This window comes from Pipistrellus kuhlii, unplaced genomic scaffold (assembly GCF_014108245.1).
Source record: "Pipistrellus kuhlii isolate mPipKuh1 unplaced genomic scaffold, mPipKuh1.p scaffold_m20_p_5, whole genome shotgun sequence".
Classification (NCBI taxonomy): Eukaryota; Metazoa; Chordata; class Mammalia; order Chiroptera; family Vespertilionidae; genus Pipistrellus; species Pipistrellus kuhlii.
The window spans coordinates 20,064,302-20,079,732 of NW_023425551.1; the positions used below are offsets into that span (position 1 = coordinate 20,064,302).

A 15,431-nucleotide genomic window follows, 5' to 3' on the forward strand; every position below is an offset into this window, starting at 1 on the left:
ACTTAGCATATCTGACTACTTGTAGTATGAGCATGAGATAATTGCTTGGGAACCTAGAACTATTTATTTACTAAAGGGTGGGGATTCTTAATATAATTACAGAGCCAAAAACCACATCCACTTTACCATGGGAAATCTCATAGAACGCACTGTTCATCTTCAGATGGCTTCCCAAATTCTTCATTACTCTCCAGAACCTGCTGGAATTCTCTTGCTGTCTAGGACAGGAGGATATCCGTCCTAGTGAATGGGAACCAAGGAACGAAGGATCTCTGCACTTGAATGAGGCTGAAAGGAGAATACTTTAGCCAATGGAATGGCAGCATGTCTTTGTCCCAAATGTTTCAGGTCAAAATGCTTGCATCACATCAGCTCATTAGTCCCAGGAAGCTGTATTTTTTCCTAAATGTGCACTATTTGAATACAGCATGTTTGGTGTTTGTTACTTATTGAAGAGGGGAAAAAAGGAAGCTGTGGCCAAAATTGGTTTGGCTCAGTGATAGAGTGTCGGTCTGCGGACTGAAAGGCCCCAGGTTCGATTCCGGTCAAGGGCATGTACATTGGTTGTGGGCACATCCCCAGTAGGGGGTGTGCAAGAGGCAGCTGGTCGATGTTTCTCATCGATGTTTGTAGCTCTCTATCTCTCTCCCTTCCTCCTCTCTGTAAAATATCAATACAATATATTTTAAAAAAAATAAAAGATGTTGTGTGGGATAAAAATAAAAAACAAGAGCATACAGCTCAGAGAACCTTGTATCTGAGAGTCATTTTCATGTACAACGGGAGACCCAGTTCCTTAATCTTTAGGTATCCATGATCTTCTTGAATTAGCTGGGCTATTATTTTAGAAGATGACCTTTTTAACACCGTTTGTTACCACTTCAAATCCTCCAGCAGTCACAGAATTAAAAAAAAAAAAAATTTGGTGTAAGTAACCCAGATCACATTCTTCTAAATTTATGGAGAGAAACATTCATCTGATATTTTGAGAAGCATAGAAGGAAAATTAGCTGTCACGGACCAAATGGCTAACAGCACTAAGAAGAAATACTTCCCTTCTTCCACCATGCCATTCTGCAATCTTTCTTTACATTATACACCATAGCAGAATTAACGTACAATCCAAATGGGAAAATGAACAGAATCAAAAAGGAAAAGAGACTGCTTGCTGTCCCACCACCTGAATGAAGAAGATTCCATCTCAAGGAAGCAACTTTTCATTTTATCAATACCAGAGGCCTAATGCACGAAATTCATGCAAGAGTAGGCCTTCCTTCCCTCGGCTGCCAACACTGGTTCCCCTCAAGCACTCGGACCTGGGCTTCCCTCACAGCCCCGGCTTCATCCGGAAGGACATCCAGTCTAATTAGCATATTATGCTTTTATTATAGATTCTTACTACCTCAAGTCAAAGTATTTTTTAAAAATTCCCTTCCCCAGATTTGAAGAAAAATGTTTTAAAAAACTGCAAATTAGAAACAAGATTAGAATATCTGGTTTATTGGGAAAAATTCATAATAAAAACTGTAATTGCTTATCCTGCAATTTACAAAATAATAATTGGATATATCAAATGAATTGGTTTTTGTTATGTAAATACAAATGGTAAAAAAATAACAACCCATGTGATATATCATATATTTCCCATCCAGAGATCTCATAACCCTGAATTCACCTGTTGCATGCTTTATACCAGATATTTTAAATCAGTTTACCAAAGAAGACCAGGTTTTTTACTATATTCTTTAAGTTTTTACTTACAGTTACAATCTATCAGAAGCTGTGTCTATGTGGGCAGAGCCTGCTCAACTGAGATGAGAAATTCAAGTCATTTCTTCTCCCAAGGTTGTTTTAATGTTTCTTCTGTGATAGGAATGGCCTTCCTACTACTTTGCTACACAACCTAAGCATATCCGTCAGTCACGATGACTTAGACCCAGCCTATCTTTCAACGCAATTTACTCTGGTCTTTAACATATAGACACAAAACAATACAGATTAACATATCATTTTCCCCACACCCCACCCCTACAAACCACTTTTAAAGAGAAAATTTCATCTTAGCATTTCCTTGCATAGAAGACCTTACTACTGCAACAGGTTTTGGCCATGAAAGAATACTGTCCTACATGACATATCAAGTTAATGTGAAGCTTAGCAAAACAAAAAAACAAAAAACAAAAAAAAGTCTATTACTCAGGATATAAATTAGAAATTCTCACAAATGATATGCATTTAGGAAACTCTTTTGCCTTCCTTAACTAGCGGGAGGCTGGGAAAATATTTATCTTCTACATTTCTTTTAGAATATTTCATCCCTGACAATTTTTTTTTTTAACCAATATTTCCTTCTTCTTTTCTTTTAATAGACCTAGTGTAATCTGGGACAAACAGACACTTGATCAGATCACTTAAATCTTTTTTAAGCCTTCTTATTTTTTACCTTATAAAATGATAAGTTTCATATTCGTATTCTTTTACAAATGCAGTATAAATTGTATGGAAAGATAGTAAGAAAATATTGGCATATTCCAGGTAATTCGTGAAAAGAAGTTACGTTTTGTTTCGCTCTATAAAATATATATATATAAAAGACGAATATGAAACTAGAACACCATTTTAGAAATAGTTCCTCGCACATGACTGTAGCGCTTTGCCTAGTCTAATGATATGAAGAGTGCCCTGCTCCCCTGCCTGCCAAATAGGTTCAAAGTATTCTGGGAAAAACAGTTTCTTCTTCTGGAACCCATCCCGGCAGCAGGAATCCGTCCCGCCTCAGGCAGAGGAGTAGAAGTAGCGCGGCTTGGCGTTGCCCAGGAGGTCGTCTTCGTAGTTGGGGAGGCAGCAGAAGAAGAAGGAGCAGCCGATCAGGATAATCGTGGCCGCCCAGCCAAAGCCATAGGCCCAGTTATAGATGTAATTGACGGCGGGGTTGAGATGAAGGGTGAAGGTCTGGGTGTACTTCACGGGGTAAATCACCAGGGAGATGATCTGGAACACAGCTAAAGGAAAGGTGGGGGTGGGGGGATCCAAAGTGTGAATGCAGGCATGCACGAATGAATGAATGAATTGCAATAGTAGATTAACTCTCTCCCCCAGTGTTTTTGCCTTTTAATAAGTATTAAATCCACCTAAATGATGCTAATGAAAGGGGCTGGGGTATCTAGTTAATCGTGAGCCAAAAAAGATTTTTAAATATTGTATATCTAAGAGAGCTGGCATTGAGCAGAATACTGAATACAAGAAATACGGGCAGGAGACAACTGGAGAAGCACTCTACAGTTCAGGTGCAAGTATTATATACTGAAGTAAAAAGCCCAAACTGTGGCATATAATAGAAAGTAGGGTGGTAAGGAGGAGTATTTTTTTTTTTTATCACTTTTGTATTTCCTGTGCCAAAGACATAGTAAATATTCTCAGTGTTAGCAAAAATAATGTATATATACACATACACACATGTGCATGCACACACACATCTATTACTCCATCCCAAAGACATCGCTGGAATGGTCCTTCACGAAATGAATGCCTAAATGAAATGACGAACCAATGATGCAAATGATCGATGCAGAGAATCACCAGAAAAGGAAGTGAGAATCTAAAGAATAACAGAAATGGAGAGATGGAGGGTGAAGAGCATTTCAGGCTCAGGGAGCAGAAATGAAAGACGGGCTTTGGGGAAGTGTAAGAGAGGAAATAAAAAAGAAACGTGTCAATTTCTAATCTTTTTAACATAAGAGTCACATTAACACAATTATTACTAATCATATTAACATCTTAAGGCATAAGTAAAAAAGGACATTACCTTCTTTTATCGTTTTTTTTCAGTGAACATGCTGTAATGAGTATATCCATTCTGTGCTATGTTCTGCATTTTATTGACTTAATATTTCATATGTACATTGCCATGTCAAAAGGTATGAGCAGATTTTAGTTCTGCTTGAGTATTTAAAAATATTTTTAAAACAATGTGAACTGCAAAAAGCAGAAGAGAAACAGAGGTGGAATTTGACAAGGTTCCTCTTTATCTTTTGCGATTCCAAGCAATTTCTGATTTTAAAGTATGATTCCAAAAGCAAACTTGCAAGCATGAGGAACACTGGAGTCAACTTTATCTTTAATCAAGAGGAATTTTTAAAATATGCAGGTGAGGGCAGAACCTGCATGGGCCAGTTCCCTGAGGCCACCGGCTGCCTCTCAGCCAGGGCGGTTTGTCCTGGCCGAGGCCCTGTGGGAACCCAGCACAAAGTGGTCTCTCTCTGGGCTCATGCTTGATCTCATGGACCCCTTCAGCCACAAGGCTTCTGACTGGTGTCAAAGGCCTTCTGCTCAGTTTGTGTCTGTACTCCAGGGCTGTCGCTGGACTTCTGCTTTGCTCCCAGGAGACCAAGTTATCTTGAGAAATGATCTGTGGCCTCGCTTTGCCATCATCAGCTCCTTCTCCTTTCCCCTCCTCAGGAAATCCAGTTTTGCATCTAAATCCATTCGGTGGCTGGGGTCCTGCCCCTTCGACAGGCTTCCTTAGGGCCAGGTGCCTTCCTAAAATTTCAAATTATTCTTGCTCCCAGAGTCCTAGTTGTTATATTCCATGAATAAACACTTACTCTGAGCCCCAACCACCTGCATAACCAAATGTCTGGTGATGAGGCAATTACAGGGCTGGCCTCTTCCAGGTCCCCCAACCCACTACAGAAAACCCTTTCACGACCCTCCACATCATAAGACCACAAAACTCCTTCAGTAAGTAAAATGGCTCAAGGACATTACCCTCCCCGCCACCCCCCCGCCACCCACCCGCCCCAGCATGGGGCTCCCACAAGGCTGGCACTGGGCCCACTGCCGAGACAATGCCCTTGCAGGGCAGGGGTGCCACTGGACACGGCCTCACCCACAAGAGATGGTATACAGTAGGGGTGGGGAATGTCCAGCCTGAGGGCCTTATAAGGCCCGCCAAATCATTTAGTCTGGCCCTGCCAAGGCATTAGGGGTGAGTTAATTTAATGTTTGACCAAATACAGCAGGCTAATTTTTAAGTTGAGAATTCTGTATGGGCCATGAGTGATGTTATACATATCCAATGGCCCTTGGCAGAAAAAGGTTCCCACCCCTGGTCTACAGAATGACAACCTTCCTCATTTGGAAGGGGAGCAAAGTACCAGGTGAGACACATGAGGAAAGGGCTTTAGCTCTTCTGGTTTTTTTTGTTAATCCTCACCCAAGGATACTTTCCCACTGGTTTTTAGAGAGAGTGGAAAGGAGGAGGAAGAGGAGCAAAGAGAGAGAGGGAGGGAGGGAGGGAGAGAGAAAGAAAGAGAGAGAAACATCGATGTTAAAGAGACACATTGGTTGCCAATGGCTCTAGCTCTTAAAACACATCTCTCCTCCGTGACTTGTGCCCTTGGTGACACAATTTCTGAGAACAGGTCAGGAACTGCAATTGTCAGGGATCTTCTTTGCGGACCGGGCACTATGTCCAGGGAAGGTGGAATGAAGAATTGCTCACACACACACTTACCCGCCAGGGCCAGGAGGCCTCCGATCACTCTCAGGAAGACGAGCATCTGGGGTCCGCAGAGGGCGAAGAAGGAGAGGATGAAGCAGATGCACAGGATGATGAAGCCGCAGAAGAGCGTGGCCGCAGCGGCCCTTCCCCACGCTGCGGGCGGAAGGAAACGGTGGTCAACAGACAGATGTGCCAATTCAACAACCACGTATCCAAGTATGGGCAGCAGTGCTCTTTCTTTCCACTAATTACATTTGGATGGAAGAACAGTTTTTCTCTGGACAAAACACAAGCGTCTCCATGTCTCAGGGGGCAATTAGGCAGTCTGTATGTAGGGCACTAATACACGGATACGCAATAGCGCCTCGTCCCCTCAGTTTTAGGACAAGTGTTTCTATCTCTGAGATGAAAGTTAAATTTCATTAAATTAGTTCTTGTTTAATAAACTGGCCATAGGAACTAGTAGATTTAAAAGGCTCACTCGAGTTCTAACACAACACGACTATAATAAGCAGCATTTTGGGTACTGAACAACCCAAAGGACCATCTCTTTAGGAAATGTTTCCAACACCTCTGAAAGGATCCTTGTTTCATATCAATACTTGGTTCCGTGCAAAAATAACCTTTGAAAACATAAACTTATGAGTAGGCAGAGATGTGAATTAAAATAATTTAATTGTAAAGTAGCTGGGACTTTTTTTTTTTTTTTTTTTTAATAACACAGTTAAGCACAGTCTTTCTAGATTTTTGCCTAAACTTTAATGCTGGAGTATTCAGAATTTAGCTCTTACTGCACAAGAGTTCTTAGCCATCCATGTTAGCCCTAAAAGGAGCTCTGAGTTTGGAAACTTGCAGCGGCTCCTCCAGCCCCGTGTCATACTACCCTTGGCCTGTGGAAGTGAGAGCCATGAACCCAGTATTCTTACTGTTCAGTATTCTTACTGTTCAACCTGCTCTGGTTTTTAAGATTGCTTCTCACACAACCTTCTCTCTAATCGTAATAACCAACATTTTAGAAGTAATTGCTCTGTGCCAGGCACTGGGTTAGGAACTGGACATATTCAGCTCACTAAATCCTCACAATAACTTTTTAGGGTTCATACTGATATAATTTCTCCAGAAATGAAGCTGTATACTAAGGCTTCGAGAGTTCAAATAGCCTGCTATAGCCACACAGCCAGTAAGTGATGTAGGCAGAGTTTGATTCAGAGCCTGCCTGAATGGAAAACGTAATGTTTTTTAAAGCTATAATTTACACATCATAAAATTCACCCTTTTCAAGTATACAATTCAGTGGTTTTTATATTCACAGGGTTGTGCAACCATCACCACTTACAATTCCAACATTTTTATCACCCCAAAAGAAACTCCGTGTCCTTCCATTCCCCCTTCCTGCAGCTTCTGGCAACCACTAATCTACTTTCTGTCTCTATAAATTTGCCTACTGTGGACATTTCAGATAAATGGGATCATACACTATGCAGCTGTTTTGACTGCCTTCTCTCGTTTAGCATAATGTATTCAAGGTGCATCTATGTTGTAGCACGCATTAATACTCCATTCCTTTTTTTATAGCCAAAATATATTCTATTGCATGGATATCCCACAGGTTGGTTATCCATTCATTCATTCATTAATGGACAAACATGCCTTCTTCACCAATTACTCTTTGTGGCATGTGAAAAGGAGAGCCGTGCACACCTCTGCCCTGGTTTTGCTCCAGCTGCAGTACAGCTCGGCTGACAAACTCATCCTCACTTAATTCTAGGTCATTTGACCGGTTAAAGTTAAAGATGTGGGTGAGATAGCAGAAAGAGCAAGGGCTTTGGAGGCAGAACTGGGCCACATGTACACACTGCCTCTGCCACCTATAAGCCACTGTCAATCTGCGCATCTGCTGCCCAAGGCTAAAAATACCTTCTTTCAAGATTATTGTAAGGTTGAGGGCACGTGTGTGAAGTCACGTAGCTCAGAAAGTTCCTCCTGTATTCCTATGATGTTTCTCCAGGAACTCAAGTTTTCATTTTATTCTACATTCACACGGTTCCGGGTTGTCACATAAAGGCTGTTCCTCAGTCCTCCACTGCATTTTCCTATCTCCCTCTGTTACAGACAAACCCAAGCTGTGTTCCCCTATTCCCAGATCTTCTTCTGGATTCACGAAGGACTGGGGTCCAGATAACGAAGGAGAAGACACATTTTTATGCGCTCAAATACCATGTGTTTATACAAACTACCCCTTAGCACAGTGGTCTAGTTGGGCCTGAGAGAGTACATGAGTGGACCTAGTTTTATCTTTACACTTTTTATTCCCTCCAAGTCTCCTTCTTCTTCCTGTGAAATGATCAAAGAGATATTTTAGGGGCAAGTACAATAGAAATGTCTTTTTTTAAAATAAAAATGAAGAAAGTAAAAAAGTGGAATTGAGTAAGTCTCTTTTCTCACTTTTGCTTTGTTCTTCAAGCAAGGTAACTTTCAATAGCAGAGGAAGCATGCTTTAATACTCACTCAGGTCATCTCAAAGTCTAGCCCACACACCACCCAGTCAAAATCTGCAGGGGAGCTTATCAGAAATACAGGTTCCTGTGCCTCCCTCCAGAAATACTGAATCAGAGCCTGAGGCGTAGTGCCCAGGAATCTGAATGTAATATGTGAACATAAGAATAAACCAGAGCATTTTAAGAACGTTTCCTATGTTACGTTAAAACAACTCAGTTAATGTCTTGCTTATTTACAATGCCGAATCATCAAAACGGAAAATTAAGGACATTCTGTTTTGACAAAGGCTGCCTGGGAAGTAGACCTGTAAAACCTGCTCCTGCCGATGGAAACACCCACAATGACTCACTGGCTTAACTATCACTTAAGACAGAAATCTTGGCATGGTTTTAAAGATTCTGTTCTGACTGATGAATGACAAATAAGGCAAACTGCCTTCTCATGTCAATGACTATTTTGCTGTAAAATGATGAGATGGATCCCACCAGATGTGAGCAAGGTCCTCCCAGGCCAATAATCTGTCCTAAAAGGAGACCGATTGTCACAAAGACTTAGGACATGGCAATTCCCCATGACATATATTTCAAAAACTTATACTGTATGTACCTTTGGCCTCAATTACCCAGAATGAGCCTCATATCTACATGGTTACCCAACTCTTTTGGGAAGTATTTACATTTTTGTATTGTATAATGGTCACTATACCATATTTACCAACCCTTTTAAAACTTGTCATAAAGCTACTTTGTCTGTGATTCAACTGCTGGTTCTCAGTTCTTCAAAGGCAGACTGTTCTTCTTGATCTATTCTGAAGACATTATTACTTTATGCACTTTAAATTTTATTGCCTTTTCTAATTGTGTGTGTGTGTGTGTGTGTGTGTGTGTGTGTGTAGGGAGTCAGGCAGGACTCTCATTATCAATTATTATTCTCTTAATTGAGGATACAAAAGCATATAATAATCCAGGTAAACAGTTTCCAATAGGGAAGTGTTTTGTTTATTTGTTTTGTACCCTTAAGGGACAATACATTTGGTATTTTATATACATAATCTATTATTGATATGTTATCCACTAGGAGAAGTTCATATTATCAAAGAAACCAGCAGCATTATAAATCCTATTTTAAACAGGACTTATTAACAATCCACATAGGTGAAGAATGGCTTATCAAATTTTTCTCTGGCTTGCAAAGATTCAACATTAAATCAACAACATGGAAATGATTCTATGGTCGCTAAAACTCTGAGCTTTTCCTAGGAAATGTTTTTCACATGAAAATGAATGCTATATCTTTTCCCAGAGATTGCACGTGAAAACACAATGTTACAAGGCAAACTGGACTAGAAAAAGATCAGTAAGGTCAACTGATAAGAAAATAGCAAACAAAGTAAAAATAAATACCTTGAATGCCAAGCTAGAGATCATAAATCAAACTGAAGTTTGTGAAAAAAAAAAAAATAAACTTTTAAGAGGAGAGCATTGCTGATATTTTTAATATTGTTGGCAATATTTTAGAGACTCACTAATTTTCCCCTTAAAGTTAGTATTGCTTTTAATGGTTTTCTGCATTCTTCTGTAGTTTTACATGTGGATACTACACATTAACCAAAACAGTCTAGTCTAGCCCCTTATTCAGCTCCGCCCTGCAGACACCAACCTGTTACCCAGCTAAGAAGGTTCCCTTTCCAGAACAAAGGATTCATTTGTCAATAATATCAAAGGCCCCATCTACTGAATCCGAATGTTGTCAGATTTTCTTCATGTTGTTTCTATAGGATTCTTTAGAAGATATACAGGGACAACTGAAAACTGGATAAAATCGTAATCGGGAAAAAAGAAAAGATCCTATCTATAAATAAATGTAAGCATGGGTGGATGGCATATTCAAAAAGACTGTTGCATGTTCAATGAGGAAGCAATCTGCAGGAATACAGGCCAGTGCTTTTGAAACAACAGTGCTTAGGAGTCACCTGGGGATTCTTGTCCAAATACAGATTTCAGTTCAGTGGGTGGGGCCTGAGTCACTGTGTGTCCAGTAACCTCCAGATAACGCTGATCCTGCTGTTCTTCGACACCGTGAGTAGCAACTATTACAGGACAACACCGAACAGGCGGCCAAAACAATCAGCATAGGGAGAAGCAATCTGGCAGGTTTTGGAAGGCAGAAGAAGTGGCTTTAAAAAAGGAATGACAGGGTCACCCCGGAGAGTGCCACTGTTGGTGTGAGATTCCTCACATGCTCTGCGTTTCTCCTGCAGCAGAGCCAGATGATAACTACTGACCACGGTGTTTTCACAGAACTAGGATACTTTGCCCTTTCATGGCCTTTTAAAGGCAGAATGGTGAAAGCTTCCTACACAGGAAGATGCAAAAACCAGGAATTGTACCCAGAATTTACACAAGATAAACAGCAGCGAATTTATTATAGGATCTACCCTCACATACAAGTAAGTCTGTCAGAGAGAAGGCCACAGAGTAGAATTTACAAGGAAACACCTTTCAGCTCTGTGGGTAGAAGAGACGAGCTTTTAAACAAATAGCATCAACAAGAGAACTGAATTAAGTTGCTGGACAAAGGGAAGAAGCTCAGATGGGTCATAGGTGGTGGTGATGAGAGCGCTTGGAGAAAGCTCGGATAGGTGTCCTCTTATTCCCTTCTAATTCTACTCGTCTAGGAGTCTGTTCTGTTTACAGGGAGAAGACAAGTCAAGTCACTAACGAGGGAGGGAGGCTCTCCGGTGGTTAATGCCACAGGCAGCAAATGTGGAGTGCACTGGGCTAAATCACTGGTTCCTAGGCTTCACAACTGTAAAAATCAATATATATATTTTTTAAAGTATGAAAATCAACTGAGAGTGGCGAATTATTTTATTTTGTCAGCTAAGGGTATAAACACATGCCCACAAAGAGCAATCTATCTACTAACGCCCAATGTCATAAAATAAGAATGTTTTAATATTTCACCTTGCCCCCACCAAAAGCCACAAGAGCATCATCTCAAAATGCAGTTCCTTTAAGTTGAATTTAGCCTAAGGTAAACCTTTTTGCCTCATATTTGTTTTTCTCATTTCCTGTACATTTAAGAACCATAGGGCTAAATGTTCTAAAAATGTTTCATATAATACTCTGATTCTTTGACTTACCAAAGAATGATGTCATGTGTTTTTAAACACACTCACACACAAACACAACAAAATAAAAATATTCAGTGCGTTCTGAGTTATCAGAGGGCGTCTGTGTAAAAATGAGGCTCTGCACTTCTGTCCAGACCAAGGCAAATGTTCTCAACACCGACCCCCCCCCCCCCACTTTCATTCTTGGTGCACACATTCCTCTCTATTCTCCACCCTGACAAGCTGGAGCTTGCTTGAGATTGGAAATCTACACCACTGAAGCTTAAAATATCCTCCTGGGGTATTTTCCCCCCCTTAAAACTGAAAATGAAGGTACCAGTAGTGCAAAAATAGCATGTGTGAACATGCACTCAAATATAATTTTACATTTTACTTATACATGAAATAAGGATGATCATTTCAATGTTTAAAATCTAGATATTCTTTTTCAGTTTTGAGAAATATAAACAATATCTGTAAAGCTGGGTACTTATTTAGTTGTTACTATCATGAAAAGAGCATACTCAGCATGTAATTTGGTTCATTTATAGGAAAAATAAGGTAATATGGTAACCTGAAATTCTTAAGAAATTGTTATTAATGGAGAAGAGTATAATATTCTGCTTTTTACATAATATTAAGGAACTACATAGCTTGCTATTTAAAAAGTCTCTATTATTTAGTACTAATGCCAATACTTGCCAAGAACAACCTGTCTTTAATACCAAAATTAATGTATTAATATTATGGTCCTGGACGGGTTAGCTCAGTTGGTCAGAGAATTGTTCCGATTCACCAAGGTTGTGGGTTTGATTCTCGGTCAAGGGCACAATATAAGAATCAACCAAAGAATGCATAAATAAGTGGAACAACAAATCAATGTTTCTCTTTCTCTCAAATCAATATATAAAAATTTAAAAATAAACATGAATATCAATAAAAGATGGCCAAGCACTTTGTAATAAAAAGGTAAACATTAGTTTCAGTGGTAAATCACAACATTTATTTTCTAGTACATATCAAGAAGTTGTGTTTAAAAAAAAAAAAAAATGGATGTACCTACTCAATTCTTTATATTGAGATACCATTTTAATTAGTCATCAACTTTAGTCCTTATTGTGTTTATTCATAGGTGGGAGTATGTGTAAGCTACTTACTACATTTTAGATAAAGTAGTATAAACACACTGTTTTCAGCAAGACCTTATTAAGGCTATCTGAAAATCTCCTGGGTTCAGACATGCCTAAATCATCGCCCTACAATGCAGGCACAATGGCTGCACCTTTAAGACAAAACTAACGAACAGTCCTTGCCAGGAAGTAGAGCAGAATAAACACTCCCTCCCACTCATCTTTGACTACAACAGCCCAAAACGGACCTCTCCTGGTGAATTCATATCTATTTTTTTCCTTCCCATAGTCACCTAATCTATAGCAATAGATTTGAGACTCACTTGGAAAACTGAACTTTCCAAAAACCAGTTTCACTTTTAAATTGATCTATATACCCTGGATCGATGTTTTCTCTAAAAAAATCAAGATACAATGCTTTAGACTTCTATCTAATTAGAAAAAAAATTAAACTAAGAAACAAAACCTGCCTTCTCCCTCCCAAACACAAAGCAGTCTATCAACCTGAGGTCGAAAGCGCCACACCCTAGGAAAGTTAGCTCATCCCGCAAGGGAAGAAAAAAAGGAAGGAGACCTGACTTGGGGTGAACACACAATATGCAGGTGTCGTATTATAGAATTGTACACCGAAACCTATATAATTATATTAACTAATGTCACCTCGAAATATTCAATAAAAAAACAAGTGTGCAACTCAACTTAAAGGAAAGAACAACTGCATCCTGTTTCTCAGGAGGGCTGTGATCACAGGCAGAGCCTTGCAGGTCAGGTCCCGTCCCAGCAACAGTGCTTTTGGGGTTCTGCCAGCACCCCAACCCGCACAGAGCACTGACTTCTATTTCATAGGTAAAGTATTGCTGAATATTCTTGGGGTCTGTATTAGTCTTTGGAGTGATTATTATAGTCTGTTTAAAAAAACGCACCTATTTAAGCAGACCTATTAAAGTCCCCTACGAGCTACTGAATTCAAATGCATTTTAAGATACAGATGTATTATTTCAAAGAAAAGAATCCTCTTTAAAAACCTAACAGGCTTCCAATAATACAAACCCTGGCAGGCCGGCTGTTTGTGTTTTAAGATAAGAAAAACACACTTTAAGGAAAGCAGGAATTCCCTTCAGTCTTTACCTTTTATGACCTGCCAATGCGGACCATGCCTCCTTTCGGAGAAGAGAAAAGGTCACAGTGGGAACTTGTAAACAATCCCAGGGTCCATAAGAACCAGCACCAAGCCCCTGATAGAGGCCCCAGAAACAGTTTGGCTGGAAGCTCTGGGCCTTTTGAGGGCCCTGGAGGAGGAGGAGGAAGGACCGGTCAAGTCTCTGGTCCCAGAAGGAAATGAAAAAAGGTAGGGGACCTTCTTTCTCTTTCTAGGTTTAAAACTATTAAACCTGGTTGGTAAGGTCCCAGTGAGTAATATTTGGCTTTAAGCTTCTGGTTATGTTCCTATTTAGACCTGGCCGTTCTTCACATTTCCAGTTAGCAGGCGTAGCATCAGACAAAACCAAGCTCCCCTGGGGTCTGTTCTATCAACAAGTTAAGCACCAAGGCTTCCTCCATGCGGGAAAAATAAACTACTCCGTCTTCAATATAGTGTCCCCAAACATGTATACACACTTTAACAGCCAATAACTCCATTTTAAAATGCAATGTATTTTAATAAACACTGCTTTTTAAATTATTTAAAATGTGTGTATACATGTTTGGGGGGACACTCTATATACATGTATGTTAACTCTGCTTCATTTCGCTGATGTGGAAGTGTGTTTGCTTTTTTGATTTAAAAATCACATTCAAATGAAGTTTTCTAAACAGCAAGGCCGTGCTTAAACCCCCCCCCAAAAAAAAACACACCCAAAAAAACAAAAAACCACCACCACCACAAACCCCCAAGACAAAAACTACAAGAACTAGCCTGAAGCGTTAAATACTAGTACAGAATCAGCTGAAATGTTCACAGAGAGCGCTTTTATGCCAACATTAGGGAAGGCCAGTATTTAAAACGTGTATGTTTTAATCATAAGAACCATAGGAGAAGGCGGAATGGGAAGAAATGTCAGTAGGTATCAAAAAAGATATACTTTGTTCATTATTTGTACTCTTGGAGCCTTTTCAAATGATTTTGCACGGAACCGCCAAACCCTCCGCAAAAGCATTGTTTGAACTTGGGTCATTTTCTTCCAGGGTTGCGCCTGGTTTGGGCCATACTCAGAGCCGCTACTTGTTCAGATAGTAGGCCTGAAGCTCAACTCTGGACAGATATATTATTATTATTATTAATTTTTAATCACCCATTATTCCCAACCCTGTTCAGTCCCTTCCCCAAGGGCGGCTTCCGAAGGCCGGGCGCTCGCAACGGCGCCGGCGCACACCGGCCAGGGCAGTCCGGGAGGACTTCCCGGAGGCGGCGGCACTCACCGTATTCCATGAGGCTCTGGCAGCCGTCCGCCTCGGACCCGCTGCCGCCGCCCTCGTGGAAGCATCGCCACCACAGCGAGGACGTCTGGATGTGGTCGCTGGACTGCAGCCAGCCGCGGCCGGCCAGCGCGATGATGTCGAAGGCGATGGCGCTGAGCAGGAGCAGTGGCAGGATCCAGCGGCAGCGCTCGCAGGCCAGGCCGCAGCGCAGCATCTCGACGGCGGCGGGGCGGAGGACGGCGCGGGGCTCGGAGCGGGGAGAGTGGCCCCGGAGCGCCGGCCGCCGCACAAAAGGGGCGAGGGGCGGGGCGGGCCGGCCCCACCTGCATTCCGGTGACTCAGCGCCGCCCGGACCCGCCCCGGGCGGGCCGCACCGGGAGGCGGGGCGGCTCGGGTTACACCCGGGCGGGTGCTCCCCCCTCTCCCCGCGCACCTGGAGGTCCCTGCTGCAACCTTATTCTCCTCTTCCAGGACCCTCTCACTGTAAATGTTTTTTTTGTTTTTTTTTTTATTTTTTATTGATTTTTTACAGAGAGGAAGAGAGAGGGATAGAGAGTTAGAAACATCCATCAGCTGCCTCCCGCACACCCCCCACTGGGGATGCGCCCGCAACCAAGGTGCATGCCCCTGACTGGAATCCAACCTGGGACCCTTCAGTCCGCAGGCCGAGGCTGTATCCACTGAGCCAAACCGGTTTCAGTTTTATTATTATTATTAATTATTATTATTATTATTATTATTCTCATTGCTTCGACGTGTGCCCGTT

At 41.3% G+C, this 15,431-nt stretch overlaps 1 protein-coding gene across 1 annotated transcript; it reads right to left on the minus strand.

The window, feature by feature from the left end:
• Positions 1-1,484: 1,484 nt before the first annotated feature.
• On the minus strand, positions 1,485-14,952 carry LOC118705282 (p53 apoptosis effector related to PMP22). Its single transcript, XM_036413795.2, has 3 exons — positions 14,666-14,952; positions 5,516-5,656; positions 1,485-3,002 (listed from the first exon to the last, which is right to left on the minus strand). The coding sequence occupies exons 1-3, from the start codon at positions 14,877-14,879 to the stop codon at positions 2,776-2,778; spliced, it is 582 nt and encodes a 193-aa protein (XP_036269688.1). The 5' UTR covers positions 14,880-14,952; the 3' UTR covers positions 1,485-2,775.
• Between the last annotated feature and the right edge of the window lie 479 nt (positions 14,953-15,431).

Excerpts from the sequence above, each read along its gene's own strand:
- LOC118705282 (XM_036413795.2), bottom strand. The coding sequence starts at position 14,879 with ATGCTGCGCTGCGGCCTGGCCTGCGAGCGCTGCCGCTGGATCCTGCCA. Across the intron at positions 5,657-14,665 it reads CCAGAGCCTCATGGAATACG|CGTGGGGAAGGGCCGCTGCG; the intron begins GTGAGTGCCGCC and ends TTCCGCCCGCAG. Across the intron at positions 3,003-5,515 it reads AGGCCTCCTGGCCCTGGCGG|CTGTGTTCCAGATCATCTCC; the intron begins GTAAGTGTGTGT and ends CCTTTCCTTTAG.